The 15129-nt window shown below is 45.4% G+C and overlaps 1 protein-coding gene across 17 annotated transcripts in view; it reads right to left on the bottom strand.

Annotated features, from left to right (window-relative positions):
- The window catches only part of nf1a (neurofibromin 1a), a 330336-nt gene that overhangs the window by 24263 nt on the left and 290944 nt on the right, over window positions 1-15129 (bottom strand). For all 17 annotated transcript variants that reach the window (XM_038814507.1, XM_038814511.1, XM_038814513.1 and 14 more), the window contains 3 exons: window positions 5622-5753; window positions 2933-3068; window positions 1494-1651 (listed from right to left, as the gene is read on the bottom strand). In XM_038814507.1, the coding sequence (XP_038670435.1) occupies window positions 1494-1651; window positions 2933-3068; window positions 5622-5753 (426 nt within the window). The remainder of the gene's footprint in view (window positions 1-1493; window positions 1652-2932; window positions 3069-5621; window positions 5754-15129) is intronic.

The following is a 15129-nucleotide window of genomic DNA, read 5'->3' as shown; positions in this document are numbered from 1 at the left end:
AAACGACAGCGTCTCCGGCAGCAGAAGCACTCACTTAGAACTGCACTGGATTTTAGTGCTCAAGCCCTATTGAGGCAGCACGGTAGCATTGTGGTTAGCACAAATGCTTCACAGCTCCAGGGTCCCAGGTTCGATTCCTGGCTTGGGTCACTGTCTGTGCGGAGTCTGCACGTTCTCCCCGTGTCTGCCTGGGTTTCCTCCGGGTGCTCCGGTTTCCTCCCACAGTCCAAAGATGTGCAGGTTAGGTGGATTGGCCATGATAAATTGCCCTTAGTGTTGAGTGGGGTTACTGGGTTATGGGGATAGGGTGGAGGTGTGGACCTTGGGTAGGATGCTCTTTCCAAGAGCGGGTACAGACTTGATGGGCCAAATGGCCTCCTTCTGCACTGTAAATTCTATGAAAATGTTCCATGAAAGGGGGGACTCGAACCGTGTGACTCGGGGTGCTACCAGCTGAGCCGTGGCTGACACTTGAGCTGAATTAGTCAGGTTTTGCTCTGCAGGTGGATATTAATGACCCCGCAGCAATTTGTGAAGAGGAATAGCAAGTACCCCCAGCTAACCTGCCCACGCAACCATAAACAAAAGACACACCAACCTTCCATTGAGCTCAGCAGTGGCTGCTGGGCTTTGCTGTGCACAAAATGGTTGTTACATTCAAGTGGCTGCGCTTGAAATTAAACCTTGGGAATTGAAGCATTTTGGGTCGTCCTAACAAAGGTGACAATGTGCTATAGAAATGCAAGTTCATCCTAAATTCTTCATTATTAAATTATCATAGTCAGTGGCATCAAAGGCAGGTGCCATCATAGCAGTGGAAGGGGCGGTGGGGAAATGCTGCATCACTTTCTTTCTCGGTTTCCTTTGTTTACCCATTGGAAAAAATACACCAAGACAATGAATTTCTACGTAATTTCTTTCAGCATAGAGACATAATCTGTTAAGTGTACCCCACAAATTACATGCAACGTTACAGGAATGGAGTGCCCATGACAGACAGGTATTGAACTGTAACCAAGGTTCACTTGACGGATTCCTGGGATGAAGGGATTGTCCCAAGAAGAAAGATGGAAGTAGATTAGATCTATTTACAAAATAAGAAGAAAGGTAGGTAAGGTAGATCTTATTGAAACAAAATTATTAAGGAGTTTGAAACAGCAGACACCGGAGCATGCTCCTCACCCCTTAGCTGGGAAGTCTGGAACTGGAGATAAGGGTCTCAGAATAAAGGGATAGCCATTTAGGAGTGAGATGAGGAGACCTTATTTCACTTAAAGGATTGGAATTCTCTACCACAGAAAGCTGCAGATGCTCAGGTTGTTGAGTATATTCAAGCCAGAGATCAATTGGACACTAATGGAATCAAGGGATGTGGGGATTGTGCAAGGAAATATAGTTGAAGCAAAGTGGGGGGAGCAGGCTTGAGGAACAGAATGGCCTGCTCTGCTCCTATACATGTCCTCATACTGTGCACTTTTACTGTCCTTCCTTACCGAGCATTATTTTGGATTTGGCCTGCGAAGGCTGACCCATGTCCAGACTCATAGACTTGCGTGTCCTGGGGCTAATTTGCCCCATTGTTGGGTAGCTAGCAGCCAAATTTCGGTTCGAGGTCTTGGGTGAAACCCACGGCTGGCTCTCTCTTAAAGCCCTGTGAAGAGAATTGGAAGGAAAACAGGTGAGACTCCATTTGGATACGCGGCTGGAGAAACTCTTACCTGTCCATTCTGGTCAGCGAAGAGGCTTCAGAAAGACACAATGCAACGTCTGGTCTCATATCGAAAATGTACAAGGGAGAAAGGTGGGATATGGTATTTAACGCACTAGTGAAGACATCTAGCTCATTTGAGTGTTTTAACTTTGGTAACATTTTTCTAGAGGCCTTGAATGTAAGCTAATCCCCTTCCCCCTCCACCTCCCGGCCACCCCCCAGACAATTTTTCATCTGGCAGATGTGAAGGGGAGTACTTTCATACAGTACTGTTTTAATTCTTGCGATTACAAATTGCAAGGGAGTTTAGCATATTTGGATTGCACCGTGTGAGCTATTTCACAGCTAAAGTGCTGCCATCTCGGAAATAATTAAGTTGAAGAGCAAGTGCCACCACAAATGGACCTCTGCAAAAACACCATCCAACTTTACACCCAGGTAAACTGGTTTGTCAAATGTGCTGAGCCCAGGTGCAGTGCAACTGAGGTGACATCTACAGGCATGGTGCAAATTCCCAAGTGTACATTGATGATACCCAACTCTACCTCCCCAACTATCTCAAGACCACAAAGATAAAAGCAAATGACTGCGGATGCTGGAATCCGAAACAAAAACAGAAAATACTGGGCAATCGCAGCTGGTCTGACATCATCTGTGGAGGGGGAAGGGAGCGGACGTTTCAAGCCTGGATGACACTTTGTCAAAGCTGGAGAGAACTGGAAATAGGATCAGACTCGGAACGTTAGCTCCCTTCTCTCGCCACAGATGCTGTCAGTCTTTCTGAGATTGTATTCTCTTTTTATCTCAAGGCCACTTTTGTGCTGCAAGTCCCCCGTCACAATGCACTGTTATAATCACAAGTAATTCAACCCAACCGGTCTTTAGTGTGTTTATACATTTCAAGGACCTTCCCTCACCCCTCATCACCTAACCCTAACACAAGAGACTTTGATTCCTTTCTTTTTAGTGTTTATTTAGCCACCCATTACAATCAGTCAACATTATCGTAGCAGTCATTTTATTCAATTTACAATTCAAGCAAAAATAGATCAATTAGAGCTAATCTGGTGCAAAAATAGACCAATTAGAGCTAATCTGGTGAAAGACATGAGTAATTTTTGGAGCGACGTTTACAGATGGGGAGACATGCTTCCCAGTTATTGCCAGAAACCCAGGAACAAATAACACAACCAAAAAGGTGTAAAGGACATGTGCACGGACCTGGAACCTGGGTCAGCATGGTGCATGGAATATGTATCCATTGGCACATTCTCCATGGAAATGTCGGACATTAACAGAGACTTCCTGTGTTTCAGACTGCATCGACTCCTCACCTCCTCTGAAACGGTCAACAAGGCTGCAAAAAAAAAGAGAGAAAAAAACAGTTTTTAATGATCTGCTTAACGTTTGCTCTTCAGAGTCAGTCAAGATTGCACACTAGCCCCTGATTCGCTATTGCAGAGACTAATATTCGATAATTAATATTAGATGGGCTGTCTGATATTGATGTTGGAATGCTAGACTCCCCTTTAATGTAGGTTGCAATAAAACCTTCTGTACTTGGCTCCTGATGAGGTACTGGGGATGGGTCCACCGAGAGCAACTGCCCCCGAATACCTCCAAGTGGTAGTTCTCCATGTATCAGCCACTCAACAGTGAGCATGTTGAACAGTGAGTGGCTGCTACAGTAGATCTCAGCTGTGCTGATCACCTCCTCATGTGATGACCCATAGAGTCATAGATGTTTGCACCATGGAAACCGGCCCTTTGCCCAGCTTGTTCATGCCGCTCAGTTTCTATCACTAAGCTAGTCCCACTTGCCCGCATTTGGCCCATATACCTCTCTACCCACCCTGCCCATTAAACTGCCTAACTGCTTTTTAAAAAGACAAAATTGTACCCACCTTACCACTGCCTCTGGCAGTCTATTCCAGATGCTCACCACCGTCTGTGAGAAGAAATTTCCCCTCTGGTCTCTTTTGTACCTCTCTCCTCTCATCTTACACCTATGCCCTCTAGTTCTAGAGACTCCTCTAACATTGGGAAAAGATACTGATTATCTACCTTATCGCTGCTCCTCATTATTTTATAGACCTCTATAAGATCACCCCTCAGCCTCTTACGCTCCAGGGAAAAAAGTCTCAGCCTATCCACCCTCTCCTTATAACTCAGACCATCAAGTCCTGGTAGCATCCTCGTAAATCTCTTCTGAAATCTTTCTAGTTTAATAATACCCTTCCTATAATCGGGTGACCAGAACTGAACACTGTATTCCATGTGTGGTCTGACTAATATCTTGTGCAACTTGAACAAAATGTCCCAACTCCTGTATTCAATATTCTGACCAATAAAACCTTGCATGCTCAATGTCTTCTTCACCACCCTGTCCACCTGCAACTCCACCTTCAAGGAGCTATGAACCTGTACTCCTAGATTGCTTTGTTCTGTAACTCTCCCCAACTCCCTACCATTAACTGAGTAGGTCCTGCCCTGATTTGATCTACCAAAATGCATCACCTCACATTTATCCAAATTAAACTCCATCTGCCATTCATCAGCCCACTGGCCCAATTGGTCAAGATCCTGTTGCAATCTTATATAACCTTCTTCACTATCCACTATGCAACCAATCTTGGTGTCATCTGTAAAATTACTAACCATGCCTCCTACATTCTCATCCAAATCATTAATACATAAAAAAATAAATAACAGTGGACCCAGCACTGATCCCTGAGGCACAGCACTGGTCACATGCCTCCAGTATGAAACAACGCTCCTCAACCACCCTTTGGCTTTGGTCGCCAAGCCAATATTGTATCAATTGGCTACCTCACCCTGGATTCTGAGAGATTTAACCTTTTGCAACAATCTACCATGCGGTACCTTGTCAAAGGCCTTGCCAAAGTCCATGAAGACAACGTTGGCCGCACTGCCCTCATGTCCCCTTTTTGCCCTCCTAATTTCTTAACTCTACTCCGACAAGCATTGTACTCTTCAAGGGATCCACTTGATTCCAGCTGCCTATGCATGTCATATGTCTCCTTCTTCCTTTTGACCATGGCCTCAATATCCCGAGTCATCCAGGGTTCCCTACCTCTACCAGCTTTACCCTTCACTCTAAGAGGACCCTAGTTAACACCCTTTTGAAAGACTCCCACTCACCAGCTGTCCCCTTGCCTGTAAACAGGTTCCCCCAATCAATTTTTGAAAGTTCCCGCCTAATACCATCGAAATTGGCCTTATCCCAATTTAGAATTTTAACTTTTAGGCCAGAAATATCATTCTCCATAGCTATCTTAAAACTAATGAAAGTATGGTCACTGGTCCCAAAGTAATCCCTCACTACCACTTCTGTAACCTGCCCGTCCTTATTCCCCAAGAGGAGGTCAAGTTTTGCCCACTCTCTAGTCGAGCCATCCACATATTAAATTCTTCCCGAATACACTCAACACATTTCTCTGCATCCAAACCCCTAATGCTATGGCTGTCCCAGTTTGCTCCTTACTGGCTTTTGTTCTTATCCCCTCTCTGCTACCCATACTACCAATTTCTAGTTTAGGATTCAGAGATGGCGTAACAGTTGACTTTTCCTTTCCCAAGTGAACCCAATGCAATATCTGTTCACTGCTGCCCAGTCAACTCAGCACAGACAGGGATTGAAATAAAGGACCTTCTGGTTGGTCTTTACCAGCTGAGCCACTGGGGGACTAGAAACGCCTTGCTTAATCTGCCCTCCCAACTTGATAAACTCTGCTTTCTTATTTCAATCAACATGCCTCATCCGTCCCCCACCACTGATTTTTCCAGGAAATCCAGATGGTTAAATTAGATCATCAATTCTACAATGGGACAAATCTCAGCTGATTTAATGACATAAGTATTTATCAATACGAAGAAAATATCTTCTTACCAGCAAGATAAGCTACACTTTGAGTGTTAACTTCAAATTTGTCACAGTTTCTGTGCTTGCCAACCAAGGCTAGTAAGGTGTGCAAAATTCTCACTGTTCTGGCCACTGTGGTAGGAGATGGATGCCTGTAGCCTAAGGAGAGGAGGAAAAAAGGTCTTCAGATCCTTACTGAATAGCTTCAGTGGCTAACCTAAGAAATACTAGCGATTTGTGGGATTGCCCATCCAAAATTATAACACAGTTGCAATTAGCTCAACTTAGCATCAAGTTGTTATAAGTTAACCCATGAGCTGGAACCATAAACATAAACATTATCCATTTATCTCTATGATGAAAGATACTTCCAAACCTGAAAGACAATGGTTAGAGCTAGAAAGAGGACATTAATCACAGCGAACAATTCAAAGTCAAAGATGCAACTGGGATCAAGCCACTGAAATTTTATTCACTTGGCCCATTGAAGCGAACTGAAAACATTATTTTTTTTAAAAATTTGAGTATCCAATTATTTTGTTTTGGGTTGTGGGGTTGAGACCCACACAGACGTGCGGAGAATGCGCAAACTCCACAGGGACAGTGACCCAGGGCTGGGATCGAACCTGGGACCTTGGCGGCGTGAGGCGGCAGTGCTAACCACAGCACCACAATGCCGCCCCTTCCTGAAAACATGACATGTTGAAATATTGAATTCTCAGTATGCGGTTGTGGTTTTTAAGGTCATCTCAATTCAACTTATAGCATTCTATTTTGAAGCTCCTGCACTAATATCTGTCTCATCACCACCTCCATTTCTTCTCTGGAAGTGGCAACACATTTTGTGGTTTGTCGGTATGTTACAAACAGCCCTTTATAAATCCAGCCAAGTACGCTGTGTTGGCTACAAGGTGTAAGGTAGCCAACTACCATGTTATCAGGTCCAGGGCACAACAACAGCAGGGGTAGTTCTGCCCCATATGCATGTATAATTTCATCAGCGGTCACCAGATATTTATCAGGATGTGAATTCTGTCTGACGCTCTTTGCTACTCTGATGACATCGAGGCCAATTGTAGCACGGCTGCTACTACCCTGGCTGAGAACAGCTCATTGAGCACATCTGATAAATGCTCAAGGCATCAAGCTGAGTAATTTGCTAATTATAAACTTCCAGAGAGGCCACTCTTCTATGTCTGTTCATAAGCATTCTGCAATTGCAAGCACTGAACTAGCAAAGTCAAATTAAAACCTGTATTTTGATTACAACAGCATGTTTAATATTGATCACAATTGAAGGCGACAAGCACAAACAAATCTGCAATGATAGTGAAGAATTTGCACAAAATATTGTACACTGGTATATTATCCCCAGCTTAAGTGGTCAAAGCTGAACCATACAGGAAGGCCTCGATTTCCAATGCAATCACTCCACCCAGTCTGTCGAAAGATACAATAGAAAGTTGAAAACATTGCCGGAAAAAGGCTTTGACCATCCCATCCCACCCACAACCACAACCACATCCCCACCGCGTCCCTGGCCGCTCCCAATGAAGGCCAACTTCAGTCGTAAGACAAATGCAGGATTGTAGGTACATTGGATTATAAACATTTGCCAATTTAAGGGTTAAAAGGCTGAGTTAGAGTGTGTTTGACTGCAGTAGTCATGTTTTTAAAAATAAGCTCGCTTTGCAAGACCAGAAATCTTTTGGGAGGCAGACGTGAAATTGACCATCTCAAAAGCCTGGGAACACTGTTGACGAGGAGTTGTCACTGGGGAGTTAATTTAATAATAATAATCACTTGTCACATAAGAACATAAGAACTAGGAGCAGGAGTAGGCCATCTGGCCCCTCGAGCCTGCTCCGCCATTCAATTAGATCATGGCTGATCTTTTGTGGACTCAGCTCCACTTTCCGGCCCGAACACCATAACCCTTAATCCCTTTATTCTTCAAAAAACTATCTATCTTTACCTTAAAAACATGTAATGAAGGAGCCTCAACTGCTTCACTGGGCAAGGAATTCCATAGATTCACAACCCTTTGGGTGAAGAAGTTCCTCCTAAACTCAGTCCTAAATCTACTTCCCCTTATTTTGAGGCTATGCCCCCTAGTTCTGCTGTCACCCGCCAGTGGAAACAACCTGCCCGCATCTATCCTATCTATTCCCTTCATAATTTTAAATGTTTCTATAAGATCCCCCCTCATCCTTCTAAATTCCAACGAGTACAGTCCCAGTCTACTCAACCTCTCCTCATAATCCAACCCCTTCAGCTCTGGGATTAACCTAGTGAATCTCCTCTGCACACCCTCCAGTGCCAGTACGTCCTTTCTCAAGTAAGGAGACCAAAACTGAACACAATGCTCCAGGTGTGGCCACACTAACACCTTATACAATTGCAACATAACCTCCCTAGTCTTAAACTCCATCCCTCTAGCAATGAAGGACAAAATTCCATTTGCCTTCTTAATCACCTGTTGCACTTGTAAACCAACCTTCTGTGACTCATGCACTAGCACACCCAAGTCTCTCTGAACAGCGGCATGCTTTAATATTTTATCGTTTAAATAATAATCCCGTTTGCTGTTATTCCTACCAAAATGGATAACCTCACATTTGTCAACATTGTATTCCATCTGCCAGACCCGAGCCCATTCACTTAACCTATCCAAATCCCTCTGCAGACTTCCAGTATCCTCTGCACTTTTCGCTTTACCACTCATCTTAGTGTCATCTGCAAACTTGGACACATTGCCCTTGGTCCCCAACTCCAAATCATCAATGTAAATTGTGAACAATTGTGGGCCCAACACGCAGCGCCGGCCCTAGGGTTGCTGGCGCCCCGGGCAAGTTGAACTTCGGCGCCCTTGGGGGGGGGGGGGGGGGGGCCGAGAAGGGGGGGGGGGGGGCGGACCCGAGGGGGGGGGGGACGGGACGGACCCGAGGGGGGGGGGGCGGCCGCCCTGGGGGAGTGCGGCCACCCTGGGGGAGTGCGGCCACCGCGCATGCGCTGGTTGGCACCGACCCAACTGCGCGTGCGCGGGACCCGAGTCTCTGGCACCCCCTAGCACATGGCGCCCCGGGCGACTGCCCGAGTTGCCGGTGCCTTGAGCCGGCCCTGCCAACACGGATCCCTGAGGGACACCACTAGCTACTGATTGCCAACCAGAGAAACACCCATTTATCCCAACTCTTTGCTTTCTATTAATTAACCAATCCTCTATCCATGCTACTACTTTACCCTTAATGCCATGCATCTTTATCTTATGCAGCAACCTTTTGTGTGGCACCTTGTCAAAGGCTTTCTGGAAATCCAGATATACCACATCCATCGGCTCCCCATTATCTACTGCACTGGTAATGTCCTCAAAAAATTCCACTAAATTAGTTAGGCATGACCTGCCTTTAACGAACCCATGCTGCGTCTGGTACAAGTAGGCTTCAATGAAGTTACTGTGAAAAACCCCTAGTCGCCACATTCCGGCCTGTACGGGGAGGCCGGTACAAGAAATTAACCCACGCTACTGGCATTGTTCTGCATTACAAGCCAGCTGTTTAGCCCACTGTGCTAAACCAGCCCCATTAAGAGTGTGAGCCAGTGTTTGTGAGAGTGAGAGAGTGTGTGTGTGTGAGAGAGTGTGTGAGAGAGTGTTAGAGAGAGTGAGAGGGTGTGTGAGAATGAGAGGGAGTGTGAGAATGAGAGTGAGTGTGAGAGAGTGTGAGAGAGTGAGTGTGAGAGAGAATGTGAGTGAGGCAGTGTGTGCGTGTGTGAGGCAGTGTGTGATAGTGTGTGTGAGAATGTGTGCAAGAAAGAGAGAGTCTGTGTGAGGGCGTGTGTGAGGGCGTGTGTGAGGGCGTGTGTGAGGGCGTGAGTGAGGGCGTGAGTGAGGGCGTGAGTGAGGGCGTGAGTGAGGGCGTGAGTGAGGGCGTGAGTGAGGGCGTGAGTGAGGGTGTGAGTGAGGGTGTGAGTGAGGGTGTGAGTGAGGGTGTGAGTGAGGGTGTGAGTGAGGGCGTGAGTGAGGGTGTGAGTGAGGGTGTGAGTGAGGGCGTGAGTGAGGGCGTGAGTGAGGGCGTGAGTGAGGGCGTGAGTGAGGGCGTGAGTGAGGGCGTGAGTGAGGGCGTGAGTGAGGGCGTGAGTGAGGGCGTGTGCGAGGGCGTGTGAGAGAGAGTGTATGTGAGAGAGAGCGTGTGTGACAGAGTGCGTGTGAGAGAGAGTGCGTGTGAGAGAGAGTGCGTGTGAGAGAGAGTGCGTGTGAGAGAGAGTGCGTGTGAGAGAGAGTGCGTGTGAGAGAGAGTGCGTGTGAGAGAGAGTGCGTGTGAGAGAGAGTGCGTGTGAGAGAGAGTGCGTGTGAGAGAGAGTGCGTGTGAGAGAGAGTGCGTGTGAGAGAGAGTGCGTGTGAGAGAGAGTGCGTGTGAGAGAGAGTGCGTGTGAGAGAGAGTGCGTGTGAGAGAGAGTGCGTGTGAGAGAGAGTGCGTGTGAGAGAGAGTGCGTGTGAGAGAGAGTGCGTGTGAGAGAGAGTGCGTGTGAGAGAGAGTGCGTGTGAGAGAGTGCGTGTGAGAGAGTGCGTGTGAGAGAGAGTGCGTGTGAGAGAGAGTGCGTGTGAGAGAGAGTGCGTGTGAGAGAGAGTGCGTGTGAGAGAGAGTGCGTGTGAGAGAGAGTGCGTGTGAGAGAGAGTGCGTGTGAGAGAGAGTGCGTGTGAGAGAGAGTGCGTGTGAGAGAGAGTGCGTGTGAGAGAGAGTGCGTGTGAGAGAGAGTGCGTGTGAGAGAGAGTGCGTGTGAGAGAGTGCGTTTGAGAGAGAGTGCGTGTGAGAGAGTGCGTTTGAGAGAGAGTGCGTGTGAGAGAGAGTGCGTTTGAGAGAGAGTGCGTTTGAGAGAGTGCGTGTGAGAGAGTGCGTGTGAGAGAGAGTGCGTGTGAGAGAGAGTGCATGTGAGAGAGAGTGCATGTGAGAGAGAGTGTATGTGAGAGAGAGTGTGTGAGAGAGAGTGTGTGTTTTTTTTTTGCAGCTCGGGTAGATGATGTCATTGCTAAGGTATTCAGTCCTTTTGAGAAAGATTTTGGGTCGAGTCGAACTCTGATCTGGTTAACACTGAATCCATAATGTCTTTTGCTCTCACAGTAGGATAGTTCACGGGGAAGATGAAACAAACTATTTTGAAAAAGCTTTTTGAAGACATGCAGCCAGAGTCTGCAGGGGTTCTAACAGGAGCCAAATCTGTTCTGGAAAGCAAGTATTACTCTGTACCATTGGGATACAGGAGGGATCGCGAGCTGTATGTTTTTCCTTTCTTGTTGGTTAATTGGGAACAGAGATAGTAATCAAGGGTATTGTATTTATTGTATTGAGTAGTATTGTTTAAGGGACAATTGTAAGCTCATTTCAGGTGTGAGGTTAAAAAGTTTAATATTGTATTAATAACTCTGGGTCACTGTCCGTGTGGAGCTTGCATATTCTCCCCGTGGCAGCAGGGTAGCATGGTGGTTAGCATAAATGCTTCACAGCTCCAGGGTCCCAGGTTCGATTCCCGGCTGGGTCACTGTCTGTGTGGAGTCTGCACGTCCTCCCAGTGTGCGTGGGTTTCCTCCGGGTGCTCCGGTTTCCTCCCACAGTCCAAAGATGTGCGGGTTAGGTGGATTGGCCATGCTAAATTGCCCGTAGTGTCCTAATAAAAGTAAGGTTAGGGGGGGGGGGGGGTTGTTGGGTTACGGGTATAGGGTGGATACGTGGGTTGAGTAGGGTGATCATGGCTCGGCACAACATTGAGGGCCAAAGGGCCTGTTCTGTGCTGTACTGTTCTATGTTCTATGTTTACATGGGTTTCACCCCCACAACCCAAAAATATGCAGGCTAGGTGGATTGGCCATGCTAAAAAAAAAAATTGCCCCCGAATTGGAAAAAAAATGAATTGGGTACTCTAAATTAAAAAAAAATTGTATTAATAATAAAATTTTGTTTTAAAATATCAAATCCATATTTCTTCGTGTAATCACTCCTGGAGCGAAGTACTCTTTTTGCAGTCTTACAAAATAAACTAAAATATTGGAGTTTCAGTCCAGTATCCCAGCTAGTTTTGGGGTCTGGTCTGGGATCGTAATCGTAGGGTGAAATGAAATGAAAATTATTTATTGTCACGAGTAGGCTTCAATGAAGTTACTGTGAAAAGCCCCTAGTCGCCACATTCCGGCGCCTGTTCGGGGAGGCTGGTAGGGGCTGTTTAGCACAGGGCTAAATCGCTGGCTTTGAAAGCAGACCAAGCAGGCCAGCAGCACGGTTCGATTCCCATAACAGCCTCCCCGAACAGGCGCCGGAATGTGGCGACTAGGGGCTTTTCACAGTAACTTCATTGAAGCCTACTCGTGACAATAAGCGATTTTCATTTCATTAGGGGAATTGAACCGTGCTGCTGGCCTGCCGTGATCTGCTTTAAAAACCAGCGATTTAGCCCTGTGCTAAACCAGCCTCTTGACCATAGGAGTGGAGGATCTCACAAACATGCGACAAGCAGTTTGTTTCGGACTTTCCAGTCTGTAACACTGAGGAAAGTCCCTTCTCTCTGATCATTGTAATCTTTGACCTTCAGTTAAATTGTGTTCTGCGCGACCAACTTAGGCTCTTCAAATGCAAATATCAGGATATTATCCACATTTTACATAATCTAGCATGTGAAAACCCTTATTGAACTGGGGCACAAATTGTTGGACTTTATATATTCATAAAGACTTCAACTGACAAAAATCTGCTCTCGATCTTTATTGACAATTGAGAATAAACTGGGTAGTTGCAAGCCTCTGAAACATATCCATGACATATAAATATCTGCTACAAGAGTCAGTTTTGGGCTGTTGTAAGCTAGCTAACAATAAATTATGTGTAGTTAGAGAGCTGTGAAAAGGTGGATCACACTGATTGAAATCGGTTTCTCCCAATTCACAGAGTGTTACAGATAACTCTGGTAGTCCAAGTTGCTGTAGCAAGACGTGTGCTTTTCACATGCATACTGTACATGATGGGTAGTGATGGTAAAGGTTCCAAATTAATTTTCATCATGTGGCTTACAAGGAATCTCTCCCACTCTTATCATCTGCCATTGGAATGTGTTGGAAGGATTTGCTTTTTAAAAAATAAATTTTGAGTACCCAATCCTCCCCCCCCTCCCCCAATTAAGGGGCAATTTAGTGTGGCCAATTCGGCTACGCTGCACATCTTTTTGGGTTGCAGGGGCAAGACCTACGCAGTGACCTGGGGCCGGGATTGAATCCAGGTTCTCGCGCCGTGAGGCAGCAGTGCTAACCACTGCACCACCATGCCGCCCTTGCACGTTGATGCTTAACCTGTTTGGTCATGTTATGAACACACCCTCCTTGGCTATCAAGACATGGGTTGGGGCTTGAACCTGGAGCTACTGACTCAGTGGGTCACGATTCAGATCTCAGCATAGGTTAGCAAATACTTTGAGAATACGCATGTTATTTTCCCATCTCACCATAATTTCTTAGCTAATCCCAGTCTCTACTAATTCAGTTTCAGTACTCTGGGGGAAGTTGACTTCCCAAACAAGGACGTGACCTGATGCAAAGGTATCAACTGCTTCTTCAACTAAAGTGAGGTCAAACATTTGCTATAGTAGTGAAGTACTGATGGGGATCGTGTGCAGCATAAGAGGTGGGGTGGAGGGGAGAAATTTCCTGTAACACTTAGAATAATCTATAAAACCCCATCTACCCTGCCAGAAATCCCGAAGAGTCGTGAACCAACCCTGTTGTAACCAAGTTGCAGTTTACAGCATTCAATTGGGGATCACTCTTTAAACCAGAAGAGCTGCCAAAATTTTGAGCTGTTATTGAGCTGGCTGAGTGTCCTACTTTCCAACATGGGAAAAGGCAAGAGATGCTTTCTTTTTCCAATAAGACAGTTCTTAAGTGAATATTTTTTGGGGGAAGTAGAACTTTTGCACTCGGTAAAGCTATGCTCTTTATGTCACAGCTAATCTTTCGTTTTCTGATCAACAACTGAGAGAGATCATTTGCGAAGTTGTTAAACGCCTGGTTTCCTGAAAGAGGTCACTCCATGCTGCCTGTGGTGGCAGCTGCGACGTTATTGAGCCAAGGACTGAACAGCAATGGTCTTCTCCATTACTCACCCCGTGTTCAGGAACAGGGCTGTTCAGTGCATTCTGTTTTGTTCAGCCATATTTGAAACTACTGGGACAGAACTTGCTGAAAAAATTGCATATAAATAATGCATAACTTAATTATTGTGCAAACTGACCAAAATTTTTTAGAAGATTAAGAGATGTGTCATCAATTACGAAATTCCAGAACGATCCATGATGCCCAGCCATTTTTTTTTCATTAGAATATCTCACCCTAGGGAAAATATGGCGAGTAGTACCGGTGGGAGAGGAGCGGGCTTGTGCAATATGTTACGATGGAAGTATTGAAAGTACGTGGATGTTTGCACATTTTTGCTTTCTTTCTGATGATGTCTGTAACTGTTTATAAAGCCAAAAGCTACCTCAATAAAATTGTTTATTAAAAAAAAAGAATATCTCACCCTAGCCTCTGCTATTTTGAAGTACTTGCTGGGTTTGAACATCAATTGCCTATTGAATGCACCACAGAAAGTTAGGTCTGGCAATTAATAGCCTAAGTACCCTTTTAATGACATATTTTTATTGTACATCAGTCACCCACAGTAGACAAGGAATTATCAATTTAAACTGTGCAGTCTCATTACTTCAAATTAATTGGGGCGCAGTAGTATTGTCACTTGACCAGCAATCCAGATAACCAGGGTAGTCCTCTGTGGACCAGGGTTCAAATTTCACCATGGCAGGTGGTGAAATTTGAATTCATTAAAAACTTTGGAATTAAAAGTCTAGTCATGACTACAAAACGATTGTTGTAAATGAACCCATCTGGTTCACTAATGTCCTTTAGGAAAGGAAATCTGCTTCCCCTTCATTTACTTGGTCTGGCCTATATGTGACTCTCGACCAACAGAAATTTGGTTTTCGCTTGGCCCTCTGAAATGGCCTTGCAAACCACTCAGTTCAAGGGCAATTAGGGATGGGTAATAAATGCTGGCCCAGCCAGCGACACCCACACCCTGTGAATTAACTTTTTTAAATCTCACTGTTCCTTTGCCTATTTTTTTTCCTCAAACCAAGCTTTCTTTCCCCCCTCTATTTATTTTGCCATAACTTGCTTGACACTAATCTAGAAACTCTAATTCATCTTCCTCCTTCGCCCTTCTTGCTTATTTCTCAATCTATTGACTAGGTAGATATACTGTTGGTCCTGCCATCTATTAGCGTCCCAGATGCTCTGTCATCCACAGTTCGTATTTCCAGCTTTTCTTTCAGGAGCAATGCTGGCAAGGCTACATTCCTAGTTGCCCGAAGTTGGTGCTGGTCAAACTTGGACTGTAATGATGGGTGTTTATGGGCAGACCACGTTTTTTTTTTTTTTTTTTTTATAAATTTAGATTAGCCAATTATTTTTTCTAATTAAGGGGCAATTTAGAGTGGCCAA

Source organism: Scyliorhinus canicula, chromosome 12 (genome assembly GCF_902713615.1).
Source record: "Scyliorhinus canicula chromosome 12, sScyCan1.1, whole genome shotgun sequence".
NCBI lineage: Eukaryota > Metazoa > Chordata > Chondrichthyes > Carcharhiniformes > Scyliorhinidae > Scyliorhinus > Scyliorhinus canicula.
This window is presented reverse-complemented; position numbering and strand designations above follow the sequence as displayed.